Genomic DNA, 17,296 nt, shown 5'->3' with positions numbered 1-17,296 from the left:
GAGTTTATCTGAAAGAGGAATGACGAAAGAAAGTCTGATATGATGTTGAAACGTGGCAGCCTGAGGCTGAGCTCTCAGCTGGCAAAATTAGGCACACGGCTGACAGGACGAGTAAAAGAAGATGGGGAACAAAGGAGAGTTATCATGCAGAGCAAGGGGCTACATGTAAATCCTTCTCCAAGCTCGTGTCTGTCTTCCTTTCTGTCTCTCTGACCCATTCCCAGATGCATATTCACCTCCTCATATAGCACGGCTGTGTGTGTGTCTTTTTCTTGCCTCCTACTTCCTCCCCCGTATCTCCCTCCCCACTTTCTCTCTGTGGCAGCTGTGCTGGTGATGGCTGTGTGCCCATGGTGCAAGCTGGCTGTGGGGTCCCAGGTGGCCCACATGACAGTTATTGATGTTCAGGTGTTCAACTCCTCTCACACAGAGACCCTAGAGCCACACACAAACACACACACACACAGATTCAGACACAAGCAGAAGCACATACACATACATGCACTCCAATGTAGTTCACATGCATACACAGAGTGCAGGCAAGTACTCGTGTACTTTTGCATGAACTCCATATTCCTTTAGTGCTGCTGAGGAAGTGTATTCAACACAGAAACAAGCAACAGAGAATTTGTGCATACAGCTCCCGGGCTGTCTGGTGAGCAACAAGAATTGCAGTTTTCAATGTAAGATGAAAACAACAAGCTAGGCATTGTGAAAATGTATGCAGTCTAGTTCGTATATGATTCCTATGGTCCAGAATTTGTGACCATTTTCTGTGTGTACATGTGGTGGGATAGCTTGTGTTGGTACCGGTGCCCAGTGCAGTCCTAACACACTCCAGATGTGTCTGGCTAGCCAGGGAGTTGTTCTTGGCACAGCCGCCTCGGCCGAATGTCACAAATACTTTCCTTTATTTAGGAATGGCTCTGGGTTAGTGGCTGGAGAGAAAGAAGGAGGCGAGGATGGATGGATCGCGGGGGGAAGAGGAAGGGAGCAAAACGAGGAGAGGTAGATGAAAAGAGAATAATAAATGATTAGCAATGTAGAAGGACAGGGAAGAAAGAGGAGGGGGAGGAGGGGAGGGGGGGGGGCACTAAGAGAAGAGATGTAGACAGACAGAAGATGGAGAGGGAGGAGAGAAGGAGGAGGGAGCAGTGAGGGAGCAAGGCAGAAACAGCTCCAGTCTAGCATCTGGATTTTATTAGCAGCCGTTGGGAAAATCTGAAAAGGAAGTTTTTTCTCTGCAAGCACGTCGGCAGCAGTGATATGCTGCACATAACCACTTCACTGCCGACGAGAGGAGCCAGGCCCTCCCAAAGGAGAACAGATGGTCGCTAGAACTTCAATACAATTACATCAATAACAGCTTTCACAGTTATAAGCACTGTATGACAGGATCCCTGCAGCTCAGAGAGACAGAAGTACAACTCCTCTACCCTTAGCACCTCTGGACCTAGATAAATTGTCTTCCATCCTTTCTCACTCTCTGTCTGTCCTCAACTTATCCTTGTTTGTCTTGCCAGTTTACCAGTTTTAAAGAAAATGTCTGGGGAAAGAAAACGGTGACATGTCATTGATTTGCTCATGGTAATCTGATCAAAGACAGGAGGGCTTTTGTCTACACTTATTAAGGAGAACCCCCCCCCCCCAACCCCCCCCCCCGTTTGTTTTTTTGTTCAACATGTTTGCTCAGCCGGCACTGCATGTGTACTATCACAGGGATTCTCAAGTAACATAGGGGGAAAATATGTGTTTGTGTCCGCAGCATGAGCATATGCATCCAAAAACTTGTGAGCATGTGTGCATACATCTGCCTATCTATGTGTGTGTGTGTGTGTGTGTCTGTTTGTGCACGCACTGCCTGTCTCCCACCCTGTCATTAGTGAGGGCTTTAAAGCCTCCGAACTCTAAATCAGCTCAAGATGAAGTGGAGTCTGGGATCTGTCTGCAGCAGCAGCCTGTGTGCTGACACACAAATATACACACACACACTCCAATTTTACCTGTGACACAGTTCAGACTTCACACTGATAACAAGGTACATCAGACACAAAGAAAGAACATATGCACTGTATTTAGTTTGCTCTATGTCACAGGAAGATGACATATTGGTCTTTTGCTACTGATGCCAGCAGTCTTTTTCTTTTGAATGGCATTTGGGCTGGTAGTATGAAAGTAGAAAGATGCTGTTGGTGCTACCCCGAAGTCTAAGGTCCAGGGCACAGGGCTAAAATCCCCATGTTTTGATATGAAAGCCTGGTGGGAGGATGGGGGCCAGGGGCTCAGGCTCTGTTTGTGTGGACTCCTCAGCGGCCTGATAGGGAACAGATGTGGGAAGGCAGGCGGCCGGGCAGCCAGCCAGAGCAGCTGGGAGAAATTAAAAACAACAGCATTCCTGGAGACTGGGGGAATTACAGTGGGAGGGAGGGAGCGAGGGAGGGAGGGATGTAAGAAGCGAGAGACAGAGAGAGAGTTTTAAGGCTATGTGGTCACTGACGAGAGTCTCTGTGGAGTACAAGAGATTGAATAGACAGGGGGGATTTAAGGGGACTGTTCTGCAGTGGTTAGCTAAAGCTAATAAGTTGCAGCTGTATTTCCAGTGGAAGCACGAACACACATGCACGCACATACAAACACAGATAATGCATACATTCAAACCACTGATGTATGCCAATGTAAAATAAGACCAATATGCATCTGAATGGCAGTCTAATGGCTTGTCATTACATGATAGTATTTATTGTGTATGAGTATGCGTGTTTGTTTTTAAGGACTTTAGTGAAGGCATATGTCCTTAAATCTATAATGAGACCCCAAAATGGCTTTAGAAAGTTAGACAAACCACTGTGCACTCTCTCTGTGTGTGTGCGCAGTTGTACAGTACTTGATCTGTGGTTTTGTGTGCCTCACTGTGAATTGTTTTCATCTTGTTTCATCATGGCACAAGGGGAGAGTAGAAGACAGAGAACATTTTTAGAACTCCAACTGCAGACTGTTTCTTTGGTGAGCAATCTTTTAGCCCCAATTACGTCAAATGTGCAGACATACAGCTGTTCAGAGTGTTGGAGAAACAGAGACAGACGAAGACAGCAGCAGAGAGGTAGGTAATGATTGCATTGTATCGTTTTGTTTTCGGCATGATATTTAGTAGTGAGTGTTTGGGACAAACAGCAACGTATCTGCATCCTGAGCAGATCTATTCTCAGCCATATTGATCACAAAGTGGCTCCTCTCATAGAGTCAGATAAAAAGGGTGGGGGGATAGGAGCAGCTATGCAGACAGGAGCATGGTCCAGAGCTGGACCTTAACCACAGTGGTCTGTTTTACCTGGTATACCAGTCTCTCTCTTTCTGTGTCTCTTGGTTTGAGTGTTTTGTCCTTCAGCACAAAGCACAATGGGAGCACAAATGGTCACAGATGGGGTGGCAGACCTAGCAGACTTCCTAATGTATTAAAAGTGGAATCCAGAGTGTGGTGTGTATGTGTGTGCCCTGTCCCTGTAGCTGGTCAGATTAAACAGCTGTCTATAATCCCACGGTGGTAGCAGACACACAGACAGGACAGTCCCCTTATCATCCTCTCCTCTCCTCTCCTCTCCTCTCCTCCCGAGGAAGTGACAAAAATAGCTGCATTGTAAACAGAGAAAGTCATGAAAGCATTTCGATTTTACATCACCCTCCTCCTGAACTACTGTCTAGAACAGTACTAGTACGATTGGTTATAACAGTACAATACATGTTAGGATTTTTTGTTAGGATGTATACTATATGGGAGTCCTACAGTGGCACACAAAATTTGATCAGAGAGGAGGTTTACCGAAACATATGGCTGCCTCTCTGCAGAAACCAGCCCACAAATTCAGCAGCACGTAGAGCTTGTTTGTGTGTTTAAGATTCTTCAGAAGAGAATGGCTGCATCTATTTATACCAGCCATCCCTGTCTGCCTCGATCTACAGCCTTGTGTGTTTATGTACAGAGCGTCTGGCGTGGGGCAAACAGTGGAGTGCCCCTCGTGTTCTTGAGGATCACTGTGTCAATGGCCCTCGTGCAGCACACTCCAGAGTGGCACTCTTTAAATACAGACACCAGCTGTTGAACACATCTACATGAGCTCTCAAAAATAGGCTTACGCCACGGACTGAGGCCAACTGAGGCAGGAGTTTTGTTGAGGAAAACATCGCATTTATAGTTGGCTCATAAGGAGTGAAATGAAAGACAAATTATTTGAAATTGATTTAATATGTTAGTCTGATGACTGCAATACAGTTCAGAATAGTGTTTAGATCTAATAAAGGTATTTGGCTATTTGGTTTCAGGAGTGGTGGTGGTATTATTGTTATTTTTAGTAGTACAACAAGGCGTAATCACTGACAACTAATAACCCCTTACCCTGTCCTGTGTCATGACAGGTCCACTCAGTGACCTCTACTCTGTGTATATGAGGATGTGAAATGAGGTTTTTGATTGTTTTTTTGTTTGCATTCCTTATTTGAGAGAACAGGCAGAGTTAATTTATTTCTCCCTTTCTCCTGTAATGCATTAAGAGACAGAGGAAAGTGAGAAAAAGAAAAACAGAGAGAAGAGAGTTATTGAGAATCAATGAATGCCACATAAAGTCTACAATGTGATTTACATCTGCTTTGCTAGAGCATAGAAAAGGCCCCTCTCTCCTTACTCTTTCATTATGAATGCATATGTTTACTACACTTAATAGTGGTGTATAGTACTTGTGCAGAAATACACACATACACATTTCTGTACTAATTTATAAACCTGGCTGCATATTGATTCCATTGTTTTTCATTGCACAGTGCACATTTACTGTGCTCTCTGGCAGTTACACACATCTACACATACTCTAAAGCTATCTTTTCACAGGCTGCAAAAGTCATCACACCTCTCAGCTCAAGTTTACATTGCAGAAAGATCTGGTTCCAGCAGCTGCACCGACAGACGGACACATAGACAGAAAGACAGTCAACACTCTTAGCTCATGGAATAATAGACCTGCTGCTTATTTCCAGAATATAGTGTATATATATAGTCTGACTTAGTTACAGTTGGGTACATGACAATGTTTTTGCGGAAAACATGCTGTATGTATAGACTGCCTAAGGCCACAAATACAAAATGTAAGGCAACAGTCCTCACACATGCTTGTGGCCGTGGAGCATCCACCCCGTGTCATGTTTTCTTCTCATGTCCCTTGCTGTACCATCCATTCCCTTTACGCTACACAGGCTGGCCTTGCCTTGTTTGGTCCTGGCAGGGTGTCTGGCAGAGGACAGTGAAGCTCCTGGTAGCAGGACGGAGCTCTGCTGAAAGCTAGTCCACAGTGATAGACAGCAGCAGATCCAGCTGCACTTGTCACTGGCTGTCAAGCCGGCTGTCTGAACTAGCGGACGAGAGGGGACAGGCGGGGAGTAGTGAGGGGTGTGTGTGCAAGTGAACATGTGTGTGTGTGTGTGTGTTTTGGGGTTGGAGGTTACAGTGGAGGGGCACTGATTGGGATGTCAGAGCTACATGGAGTGTGTGTGCGTGAAGGAGCGAGAGAGAGAGAGAGGGAAGAGAAGGGGGGGGGCTCTCAGTCAGCAGCAGCTGAGCGAGTGAGCAGGTGTTACTGTATGTCTCCCAGGCCCATGAATCTCCAACAAGAGAGACACAATACAAGTTTGGATTCATTTCCACTCCCTGCATTGATTTGTTTTGGTTCTTTTTATGGGGCTTTTGGTTTAAGGAAACAATCGATGGTATTCAGGTGAAAATGTCAGTACTCTCCTCCCTAACCAGCTGTCTCCACTTTGAAAGTATGATGTTTTTTTTCATGCAGGAGCTCCATCTTGATGACTCTCTATCTCTCTCTCTCTTTCTTTTTATCTTTTCATATCACAGGTAGCAGAGTGCAGAAGGTTGGAACAATGCCAGATTCACCTGCGGATGTGAAAACCCAGCCCAGGTCCACCCCACCCACCATGCCTCCTCCACCCCCGGCTGTCAGCCAAGCAACCAATCGCAATGCTTCATTCACCCCTACTACCAGTAAATCAAGTAAGGACCAATTCTCTTTTTGACTACTTTGTAAGATTAATGACACCTTAAGTCAACAGTAAACATGCATTTACTATTAGCATCATCTATAGTCCAATATCTTGATCATAAACGACTAGCTGTACATGACCCACAGTTGTTTAGCTTTCATGCTATGAGACCATGTTTTTAGTTTTACTTGAAGATGGTATTTTTGTGCTGAAGAGTCAGTTAACTAGGCAGGTGTGAGAAAAGCAGTGATCTGCTGAACCAGCAACCCATCGCTGGAACAGCTCTAACCCTTGATTTCCCAATAAGAAGATAGCCATAGTTACGTGAGCATCACTGCAAATAATGCTTCCCTACAGAGCTGGCATACGTATGTAAGCATAGATTTAGTCATTTGTAGGTCAAATGCCATTTTGGGATCCAGATTTAAGCTGTACTAAATGGGGGTAAACTGTAGCCTAGAGGTTAGGATGCATATCATATGCTAGGATCACAATGTTTACAGTTTGATTCCAGTCAGAGAGCTTGTTGCATAACTCTTGTTATGACAGTATTTCACTGGCTATGTTTCGACATGTTGTTAAGACCTGCTACATGCTAAAATAAAATGATTCACTTGTCAATCTGTATACAAATTAGCAAAATTCTGCAGTACCTCGGAAGCCATCTACCGTGGACTACACAATCATTCGTCCCTCTTAGGCCAGCTGTCATGAACATTTTATCTGTTGTGAAAAAGGAGAGAAATTCCAAATATGTGTGTCTTCCTTGTTCTGTTGAACAAGTGTTAAAGTCACTTGTGTGTCAGGTGTGTCACTGTGTGTTTCTTTTGGTGTGCAGAATGCCCTTGCTAGTGGGACAAGTGTCTTTGAGCGTATGTGCAAGTACGGCTGTGGCATTGGCTGTGCATGTGTGTCTGTGTTGTTTACCAGCTGGTTGGGCGGCAGTGGCCAGGGTGGCGATGCGGTGTGTAGACTATTTTCTTCCCTATATAGCAATGACAGGCCATGTTGTTTCACCTGTTGTGGCGGACGGTCAGCAGTGTAGCTCTCTCCTTGCACCTCTCCCTCTCTCTAAAACCAGAACACAAGTGCTGCCTGTAGGGATCACATGGGTCAGTCCATATGTGTTCAGGCCCCTCAACCAAGCAACAAGCATGCCTGAGAGGAACCACAGGAACTAAAATATTATATAAAATAATATGGTATTATATAATAATAACAACTAAACTGTTAATAGTCTTGTTTTCAAGTATGAGCACAACATCCACAGTGGCTCAGTGCAGAGTGCTGTAAATACATTTTGAAAAGATTAAGTTGCTGCAGTGGCAGTAAGATTATAGTTTGGATGAAGTGCTCAGTGTAAGTGCTTGCATATGCTGCTCTAATGAAATACACTTATTTTATTACAGGCACATACAAAGATCACCATATGTTTAATCTGATAGAAAATATGAAATTTGGTCATCATTAGTTATTTAAACACACATATAATGCACATAAATTTATATAGAAAATATGACACACTAATAAGAAACAGGAAACGGAAAAGGAGTCTTACATAAAATAACTTGATTTGTTTTCAGGGAAATCATATCAGACTGACGATGTCATCTGGCTCCGAAATGAAAACAGGGGAAAGGTCAAACGTGTGTGTGTGTTTGTATGTGTGTGATGTGAGCTCCAGCTTATTTGTGAATTTGTTTGTGCCTGCATTACAGAGAGTATGTGAGTGATTATATATGTGTATGAATGCTGCGTCTATTCTGAACCTTAAAGCTGCAAATCTACTTTCAGCTGGTGGACATGTGTAGGGCCAGATTTAGCTACACACCTGCTATTGGAATAAAAGTAACACAGGCCACAGGACTATTTTTGGCACCTCTTTAACAAGTTCCTCTTATAGTTGTGTCCTAGTGAGTGAGGGGGGTAGGGTGAGTAGCAGGGTGGAATAGAGTGATATAGGGGGCAATGGAGGGGGGGGGGTCAAATGGTAGCACTTGTTAGACAGCTGAAGTTACACACAAACACACGCTCACAGCACAGTGAAAGTGGCAGAAAATTGCACTGCTGAAGTCGTTTTGTTCATCATGTACTATAGGAATGATGTCAAATTGATTGGTTGATTTACTCATGTTAAATCTTAACCACACACTCCTCTATCAGCAGGATATAATTGCGTCTGCCCTCATCACGCCCCCAGATCTGTCAGATGCCCCCCAGGCCCCTCCAAAACTACTGACCCAATTCACATTGTCTTTTCCTTCTGTCTGTTTATCTGCAGTGCTAAATGGGAGCAGCCACTCTCCTACATCACTGAACGGTGCTCCATCCACTCCCAACGGCTTCAGTAATGGGCCAGCCATGTCCTCGACGGCCTCGCTTTCCAACCAGCAGCTCCCGCCAGCTTGCGGTGCCCGACAACTCTGCAAGTTGAAGCGCTTTCTGACCACGCTGCAGCAGTTTGGCAACGACATATCGCCTGAGATTGGAGAGAGAGTGCGCAGCCTTGTGCTGGGGCTGGTGGTAAGTTCTGATTGTATTCAAGTGGAATTTCTATTTCCAACCACACTACAGTGCATCCATCCATTCATTCAGCAGTTTCTCTTTATTTTGTATCTACTTATTATTTGATGATAGCATACAGTTAATTAATGCATTTTAGAGTATTTCACATACAGTCTCAAATGCTTATATTTTTTCTGTTGTGCAGAACACATAATAACTTATGGCTACAACATATTATCCAAAAAAAAGTTATCTTACATGACTTTGGTGGCTCTGTAAAAGAGTGTTATAAAAGTTTGTTTATAATTGACTCTTGTGTCCACTTTTTGTCTAACTCCACTCTCTTGGGCAGAACTCCACTCTCACCATTGAAGAGTTTCACTCCAAACTTCATGAGGCCACCAACTTCCCTCTGAGGCCATTCGTCATTCCGTTCCTGAAGGTAAATCCTTGTGCACAGATTTGATGTGAGCTAAATCAAGCCTGATGTCTTCAGCTGACAAGCTCAGAGCTTTCTACAGCTGTCTATATGGCCAGTATTCAGGACTGTGTGTTTGTGTGTGGGCAGATATTGCACCTTTTCTGCCTCAAAACAGGTTCACAGAGATGCAGGGAAGGAAACCTTGTTTTGATTGGAAAACCTATGGGTGTGCACTGTACTTGTAGTACTAGGTAAAAAATAGTGGGATGTGCTTGTGAGTGTCCGTTAAAAGTGGTGTGTGTGAGTGTGTCAGACCTCCTGGTGTGCGATGATCCTCCACATCTGGGACATTGCAGCAATGGCTGCGTTATATCAACCAGACAGGTCTGAGAGAGCTATTTGACAGCACTGACACACACCCAGACACACACACCCACACACACAGTATACATACCCCGGAGAGAGAGAGACACATGGCAGAGGAAGGTGTCAAGGGACCTGTCTTATCTCATCCTGTCTCTTCATCTATCACTTTCTTTTTTTCTCACCCTAATCTTGCATTATTTCACTCTCACCCCATCTATCTAATTGTTCCACCATGAGTTTCTAGTTCACTTCTTGTCCACGTAACACTTCTCCACTTTAACATCAGTTCAATAAATCTATATCCTTCCTACAACAACTTATTTCTTTCCTAATCCAGAGATGTCTCTCTTCCTTGTTTTCACCACTGAAGGCAAACCTGCCCCTGCTGCAGAGAGAGTTGCTCCACTGTGCCAGGTTGGCCAAGCAGACTCCAGCTCAGTATCTCGCCCAACATGAGCAGCTTCTCCTGGACGCAAATGCCAGTTCGCCCCTCGACTCCTCTGAGATCATGCTGGAGATGAATGAGCACGGCAAGAGAAGGACTCCTGACAGGTAGAATCTCCCGATTAACACATACTCACAGACTATAGAGGTGCACATACATTGGCAGACTCTCACACAGCCAGTGTAATATATGAATTATTTCAGGGTATTTCAGAAAGCTAAGCGACAAGGGGAGTCTATAAATCCTCTGTGCGGGAGGCGGAAGCCTGGACAGCCACGATGCCAGGGCGGCTCTGCCAGCTGTCTGGGAGGGAGGGGTGAGATGAATGCATATTAGGGAAAGAAAGAGAGTGTTTGAGAAGAGAAGAGGGGGTGAAGTACAGTAGATGTCCTCAGCACAACCCAAAGACCAACAGTGAGCTGGTTAGCAATTGTCCCACATTTCGCCCCAGCACTCTGCTTTATTCACCCAGCTAAGAAGATGACACAAGAGAGAATTAACTGACATTTTCTTTTCTTCCCCTATATGCCTTCGTCTCGTACTGGCAGTGTCCTTCTTTTATGATCACTTTTTCACTCGCTCTCTCTCTCTCTCACTCTCTCCAACTGCCTGACCTGCAGGCTCCCGGCAGCTGTCCATATGTCAGGGATGTGTCCAGATGGTAATGTGCTGACCGTAACACTGAGCACATCCTGAGCGGGGTGTGGGGAGGTGGGTGGTGGCGGGACTAGGGGTTGGAGCGTGCAATCCCACTGTAATCCGCACACCTCCGCCTCCCAACCTGTGGCTTATACACAGCAGGCGGGGCTCAGTGGAGGAGGTGGAGGCAGGTTCAGGCCTGGGGCAAGGCCTACGTCGAGCCAGCTGTTCCTCTGATTTGTCAGATACTAGAGCAAGGGATGTGTACGAGTATAGCCGACATGCACAAATATACACATGGATAAGTATGAGCACACACATACATAAACACACATCATCTACATGGGGCAGCGGCGCATTTATTCGCCTTTGATCCCCAGGATGATAAAGAGTGATTTCCATCCGAATGCCATCCAGCTAAACAGATTAATATAAACACTCCCATTTAAACTGTCCAGATGGCTTGAAAACCCAACCTCTCACACACACATAAACACACACACATTCACTTGAAGTACGCAAATGAGTGTCACTAAACATCTGCCAAACACACAGTATTCAGCCATATTGCCCCTTAAGCCTGAGAGCAGGGTGGGAGGGAAAGGGGAGAAATACTTGCAATCTAAGAGTAGGCTGAGGGATATTCAGATAAAGAGCTTGAGATGCAGGGTGTACAGTTAGACTTGGCTTTGTTTGGTACATATGGCGTACAGCTGTGCAAGAGCTTTTGAGGACCACTGCTGCACTGTAACTGAACAACAAGCAGCTTTTAGTAGGAATACACATGTGTGTATGTTTGCATACACCATGTGGGAGTTGAACTTTAAAAGAAACAAGTTTGTGTTCCTTGCTAGAGCCTCCTCAAACAGGTATAGTCCACAATACACACTGCACACAATACACACTGTGATTTCTCATCTGTTCACTCAGACACTCCAAAGTTACAAGGCTCCTTTTGCATTTAGAGACCCATTAAAGACTCTTTTGCCTTCATTTGTTTAGAATTAGAGCACAGCTGCTATCTCACATTTCTAAGTTGTGCTGATGAGTTACATCAGACATCAGAAGAAGAATCATGTCTATCTATTTGTTTGTTATGTTTGTACAGTATACTTTTTGCCCCTTGATTAGATTTTAAGGGCATTCTGGTGCTTGCCTGGACATGTTTTTTTTCTGAGCTATGAAGTAATACGTTGGCATTGCATATTTAGCCTGGCAAATCCCACAGTTTTCACATTACTCATTGTGGTCTGGCGAGGCCATAAATGGACTAGCTGGAGAAAAATGAAGTAGGCCATACAAAGTTAATTCTCCTCCTTCTGACATTAACATGGTGTCAAAAATCAATTTCTGAGTAAAGCTGAGATGACAAATGAGCCATGCAGTTGCAGATATTTTTGTAAATGGGGTTAGTCACTTTTCAGTCCAGCTTTTATATGAAGCAGCTGAATCGATTCTTGGGTGGACATTTGTAGAATAATGGTAAATGTGGTAGTGGATACAGAGCTTATGAGATGTAGTCTGGCTGTGCATGGCATATTGGGGAATAAACACTGAACTGTACAACAAAGATCTGTTTTGTTGTAGATCATAATTTTCCACACATCCCACACTTACCACTGCTGGAAAAACGCTGCAGGCCAGCAGTTGGTGTCCAACATGTCTTTGGGTCTACTTTTTCATACTGTACTGTGGGGTGCTGACATTATCTACTGCCTGGCTTTCATTTCGGTTCTTTTTCTCTTTTTAACATTAAATCATGTTTTAACCCACTCCCATGTCCTCCTCTACAGGACCAAAGACAGTTCAGAGAGAGATGGGTTGCACCCAGAGCACCTGGCTAAGAGGCCCTGCACCATCAGCCCCAGCCAACGATTCAGCCCCAGCACGGGTCTTCCTGCTCACCCGCCTCCCAATGGCCTGCCCACACACCCTCCAAATGGACTATCCCACCCACCCAACCCCCAAATGGGACCCCAGCACTACCGGCTAGAAGACATGGCCCTGGCACACCAATACAGGGACGCTTACAGACATAATGAACACCGTGACGCCCGAGACAGGCACAGGCCGACAGGTAGAACAGCTGCAAAGCATTTACAGGATCAGCTAAATCTATTGCTCTACAGTCCTCAGTTCAGTGGTCAAGACCCTGGGCCTGTGCATATGAAAGTGGGGTGTATGTAGACAACAAAGGCCAGTTGTCTGTCCAGTGTGATAATCCTTGTGGCAGTGCGTCTATATAAAGACCACAGCCATACATGCCTATGTGCTACAACTGTGGCAACCATATATGCCTTCCTTCTGCTTTCCCAAAAGGAAAGAGATGAATTCTTAGCCAAACTGTCTCGCTGACATGAGGCAATAGCATAGGCAAAAAAAGCCACCAGATGACCTGAGAAGTTTTATTTGATTGATTGAGTGTTTGATGTGCCAATAAGTTACTCACAGTACAGCACTGGGTTCAAGGTTAGAAATTCACCAGTGTCCCATTGTCAAACACCCAGTTTTTGTTCAAAGATGGTTAACCCTGGAGTATTTTGCTGCTTGGAATCAGAAATATTGTATACCGTTTGTGTTCTGAATCTGACAGAGACCCTTGTGTTTGTCTTTTAGCAGTGCATGGAGCCCGCCAAGAGGAGGTGATTGACCACCGTCTTACAGATCGAGAGTGGGCAGAGGAATGGAAGCACCTTGATAATGTACGCATCTGCATGATAGCCATGTTTTGTGTTTGTTTGTTTCATAAACATCATAAAGCAGTGGAGAAAAAAAAGGTCAGCAGGTGATTCAAGCTAATTTTAGTGTTAAAGATGGTATGCAGATAACAGGGACAGGAACTGTTGACAGACAAAACAGCCTCCGTCCCATCTGAGTTAACAGGTGATGGACAGCTGACCTTAGGAGGTCTGTGTCAGTTTGGTGAATTAACCACAGACAGACACCTATCTGGCTTTCTGGCACCCAACTCTATGTATACAAAATCACGTACTCTACAAACACATACACACACACATGACACACACACACACACACACACACACACCACACAGCACCACACACACTCACACACACAGAAACAGGGCCCCAGATGGAGCTCTGGACCCAGCAGAGAGCAGCTCCAGCTGGGGAGAGCAGCTGAGACAAGAGCTGCAGTCATGGAGAGAACCGGCCAGGCCTGGACTCCTGCCAAATTAGAAACACTTCACTGAAATAAATATAGCTAACTCAGAGGGGAGGAGGGAGTGGAGGGGCAGAGGAAAGGAGCTGAGACAGAAAGAGAGAGAAGGAAAGATGAATGGGAATAATGATATGGATTGAATGTCAAACATACTAAACCCATTTAGCAGACCGGGCCGGTCCTGGAAACACAGGGCACGCATGGAAAAAAGTGAACGTTAGTACAACGGTGGGGGGTGAAGGAGAGAAAAGAGAGGAAATCTGTTGAGCTGGCAGGGAACGGAGCAGAAGGGTGGAAGGAATTGGCTCAACTTTTTCATCAGCAGCCCAGCTGTTAAATTATCGTCAATGCTCATAGACATTGAAATTCACTGACGAGCACACAATCCATGGACAGACAGGCAGAGACAGAAACACACACATCTGCTAGGTGGTATGTGTTTTGGGACAGATTAAAATATTGTGTACATTTAAAGCTCAGTGGCTCCAAAAGTAACTATTCCCTTTTGTCAGGGCTTTGTTACTATGGCATGTGGAGTTCGATTTATCAATTTCGGGTTGATAGTTTTGGGGGGACCTGGGCATGTATTTGGGAGGTTAAAAGATTTACCTTCAACAAAATGGTGTACTGTTCTTCTCCTCTTCATTCATCACTTTAACGAAATACATTAATTCATCCTCCATCCTGTCTCACTGTAGCTCTTGAACTGCATCATGGACATGGTAGAGAAGACGCGTCGCTCTCTGACGGTGCTGCGCCGCTGCCAGGAGGCCGACCGGGAGGAGATGAATCACTGGATTCGGCGCTACAGCGACGTGGAGGAGATGAAAAAAGGTGGGAGCAACGGACAGCACTGCCTTCCTCCTCCTCCTCCTCACCACAACTCCTCCTCCAACACAGCTAGCAGCAGCGAGTCACTGCCCATAGGAACTTCCTCGGCTGCTGAAAGGCAGACAGGCAGACAGACAGGTAGACAAACACACACAGGGTATGTTTGGCAAAGCAAAACACTCACAGCAAGGTAGGGCTTATTTGAAATGCTGAAAATGCTGTAATATATCAATTAAGACACAAAAAGTCAGTTAGATTATCGTATTTTTCGGCAAATTTACAGATTTTTGCTCATACTGTGAGGCAATACAAATCTAGCTGCATCATCCTGGATCTTTAACCAACTGATTGCACCCTTATGCTGCCAGCATGCTCATTCATAATTAACATTTGCATTCACTTCTTACTCCCATATTTTTTCTTTACAGAAATGGTTGAAAAGTTGATGACAGTTTATTTACTGATGTTGTCACACACATAGTTTGTATTGGTCCCAATGCAAATAGAATAGCCAACTATAGGAGATGTGTGTCAGATTAACATTCTATCACTATGTGTGTGTAATTGAGACTGAGTGTGCGCCTGGTTGTGTGTTTCAGAGATCCACAGAGACTTCTTACACAGGCCTCCCTCAGGATACCTGCCAGAAGAAATCTGGAGGAAAGCTGGTAAGAGCCAAGCACCCCCCTTTCTCTCTATTGTCTTCATGATTGACCTCACACAGACTTGCAACAAAACACACACAGTCGCCATCATCAGTCTTCAGGGCCCTCACCCTGGCTACCAGAACAGAGGCCTTACAGCCATAGGTCCATCAGGGCAAAGGATTGGAGGCCTTCTGTGTCATTAGGGCTAAATGCCATCCATCTGTCACCACTATGAAAGGCCACTGCAGTTAAAGCTGCAGTGAAAATGCAGTCACCTGGCCCAAGGCAGGCCGCAGCAGCGCAGCAGAGGTTGGAGATTAACTGGTCTCCACTGTCCTTAGAAACACACACTCAAGTTTTTATAGTGATTGTTTTCTAGCCTCTTGCACAGTACACAAACTTATTACTAAAGTGAATCAAATACAGACATTTAGACAAAAAATACAGACAAAAAATCTTGACCATGGTTTTTATGTTTGGCTCAGTTTGTAGCCAGAGGGAAGCAGGTGGGAGTGTTACATTTGCATGGGCCTTCTTGTATACTGCATGTTAGATAGAGCCCATCCCAAGAGTCATCTGGCTCAGCCCTGGTTCCACCCCAGTCCCAGCACTATTATGTTGCAGTCATACTCCAATACCCTGCAGAGGAAAGATGCTGCTGCTGACGGCAAAATACTGTGCTGCATTTTCACCAGCAGAAAAAGCTCTTTTAATTGCAGTTGTTTTTCATACAGGTACTACAAGCATCCCGCTCTCCCCAGCACTAAAGCACCTCCAAAACAGGCAGGGTGAGTAACATATCTCACTCGCAACATCTCACTTGTAGTGTGTGTGTTTGTGTGTGTGTGTGAGTGTGCGTCACCCCTATCTCAGCAGCCAGGTAGTCTGCCTGGCGTAGCTGCATCACCTCTTTCTTTTAATTAAAACCAGACACGTATTCTCTGGTCTGGTTCAGGTTGGGAGACTGCAGTGCTTTTGAAAAATAAGATCTGAAGTGTGAAAAAGCAGACAGAAATAACACGTCTCAGGGACTTGCCAAATCCCTGTGGAATTAAAACGTTAATTTTGCTGCCCCCGTGTTTTCCATTAAGTGCTAATTGCCCCAGCATCTGCTATGCAGTCTCCTTGATAAGAATTAATTAAATTTGCAAACTAATCTTAGTGGTGCATGCATTAGGCCAGATAATTGAGAAGCCCGGGATAATGCAGATAGTGTTTGCAAGGGAGAGAAGAAAGAGGAGGAGGAGGGGTATAAGAGAAAGAAAAAATGAGTATAAATGAAATGAAGGATAAAGGTAGAGACGGGATGAGGGAAGCATTGAGACGTGTGTCTGAGTGTGACTGTATGTTGACAGGATTGACAGAATACTAACTTTTTAGCATATTTGAATTGGAATCAAGCTCAGACATGCACACATGCACGCACAAACATACATACACACACAGGCATGTGCATATACACAGCATAGTGGGAATAAGGCTCCCCCCGCTGCCTATCTTTTTGCACAGTAGTTTGAAACAACTGGAGTGGAGTGGCGAGGAAAAGTGACAGTTATTTATGAGTTCCCTCTCAAACAAACACTGACTGCAGGAAATAGGGAGCAGTGAAGAGAACAGCATCAGTCTCACCTCCTACTTGGTTGGCCTAACACACCTGGAGAGCCACTTGTATGTATGTCATTTGTGTGTGTGTGTGTCTACATCTGGAGGAGGTGGAGCAGAAGGAAGAAAAATCATTTAATCTTTAAAAATGTTGCTGTCTTTGATGGCAGGAGAAAATGTCATTTTAGAGGAATTCATATCGTGTGATCATGACATACCACATTAGCATTTGATTAATAAATAGTGTATATATGGCAACCTATTTCTCAGGTGTATAAATCCCTACGAAGAATCATACACAGTACATTTGTTGTGCACCGTGAGGCCAATAATGAAAGATGGCAAAATGTAATCACTCCTGCCTCTTACTGAGAAGGGACTGTGGGAAGTTTCTATTTTAGACTGCCATCTGGAAAGGAGTCTACACACCTGCCTGTTGTAAAAGCACAGCCTCCTCACTCATACAGTTTGTGCTTGTGCTGGAAGAACAAAAGGCCCCATGATAAAATCTACATAGAAGGTGGTGCAGTTGAGATATGCATGCCCGCTGGTGGGGAAATTATTCACTTTCCACTGTAAACTCGGTGTAAAAATTTCTATTAAAATTATTCTTATGACAA

At 44.7% G+C, this 17,296-nt stretch overlaps 1 protein-coding gene across 8 annotated transcripts in view; it reads left to right on the top strand.

Moving 5' to 3' along the window:
- cbfa2t3 (CBFA2/RUNX1 partner transcriptional co-repressor 3) overlaps positions 1–17,296 on the top strand; it is a 37,406-nt gene that overhangs the window by 16,447 nt on the left and 3,663 nt on the right. For 3 of the 8 annotated variants that reach the window (XM_035652149.1, XM_035652157.1, XM_035652150.1), the window contains exons 2-10: positions 5,894–6,049; positions 8,321–8,562; positions 8,897–8,986; positions 9,702–9,883; positions 12,209–12,492; positions 13,032–13,117; positions 14,295–14,565; positions 15,027–15,095; positions 15,809–15,862. In XM_035652149.1, the coding sequence (XP_035508042.1) occupies positions 5,894–6,049; positions 8,321–8,562; positions 8,897–8,986; positions 9,702–9,883; positions 12,209–12,492; positions 13,032–13,117; positions 14,295–14,565; positions 15,027–15,095; positions 15,809–15,862 (1,434 nt within the window). Of the gene's footprint in view, positions 1–5,534; positions 5,768–5,893; positions 6,050–8,320; positions 8,563–8,896; positions 8,987–9,701; positions 9,884–12,208; positions 12,493–13,031; positions 13,118–14,294; positions 14,566–15,026; positions 15,096–15,808; positions 15,863–17,296 lie in introns of those variants that run through there. The other 5 variants (XM_035652153.1, XM_035652154.1, XM_035652158.1 and 2 more) reach the window with 4 other exon arrangements.

Source organism: Morone saxatilis, unplaced genomic scaffold (assembly GCF_004916995.1).
Source record: "Morone saxatilis isolate NCDOM2014 unplaced genomic scaffold, NCSU_SB_2.0 Contig11, whole genome shotgun sequence".
In the NCBI taxonomy this organism is placed as follows: domain Eukaryota; kingdom Metazoa; phylum Chordata; class Actinopteri; family Moronidae; genus Morone; species Morone saxatilis.
Note: the sequence above shows the minus strand (reverse complement) of the source record. Positions and strands in the feature narration are given on the sequence as shown.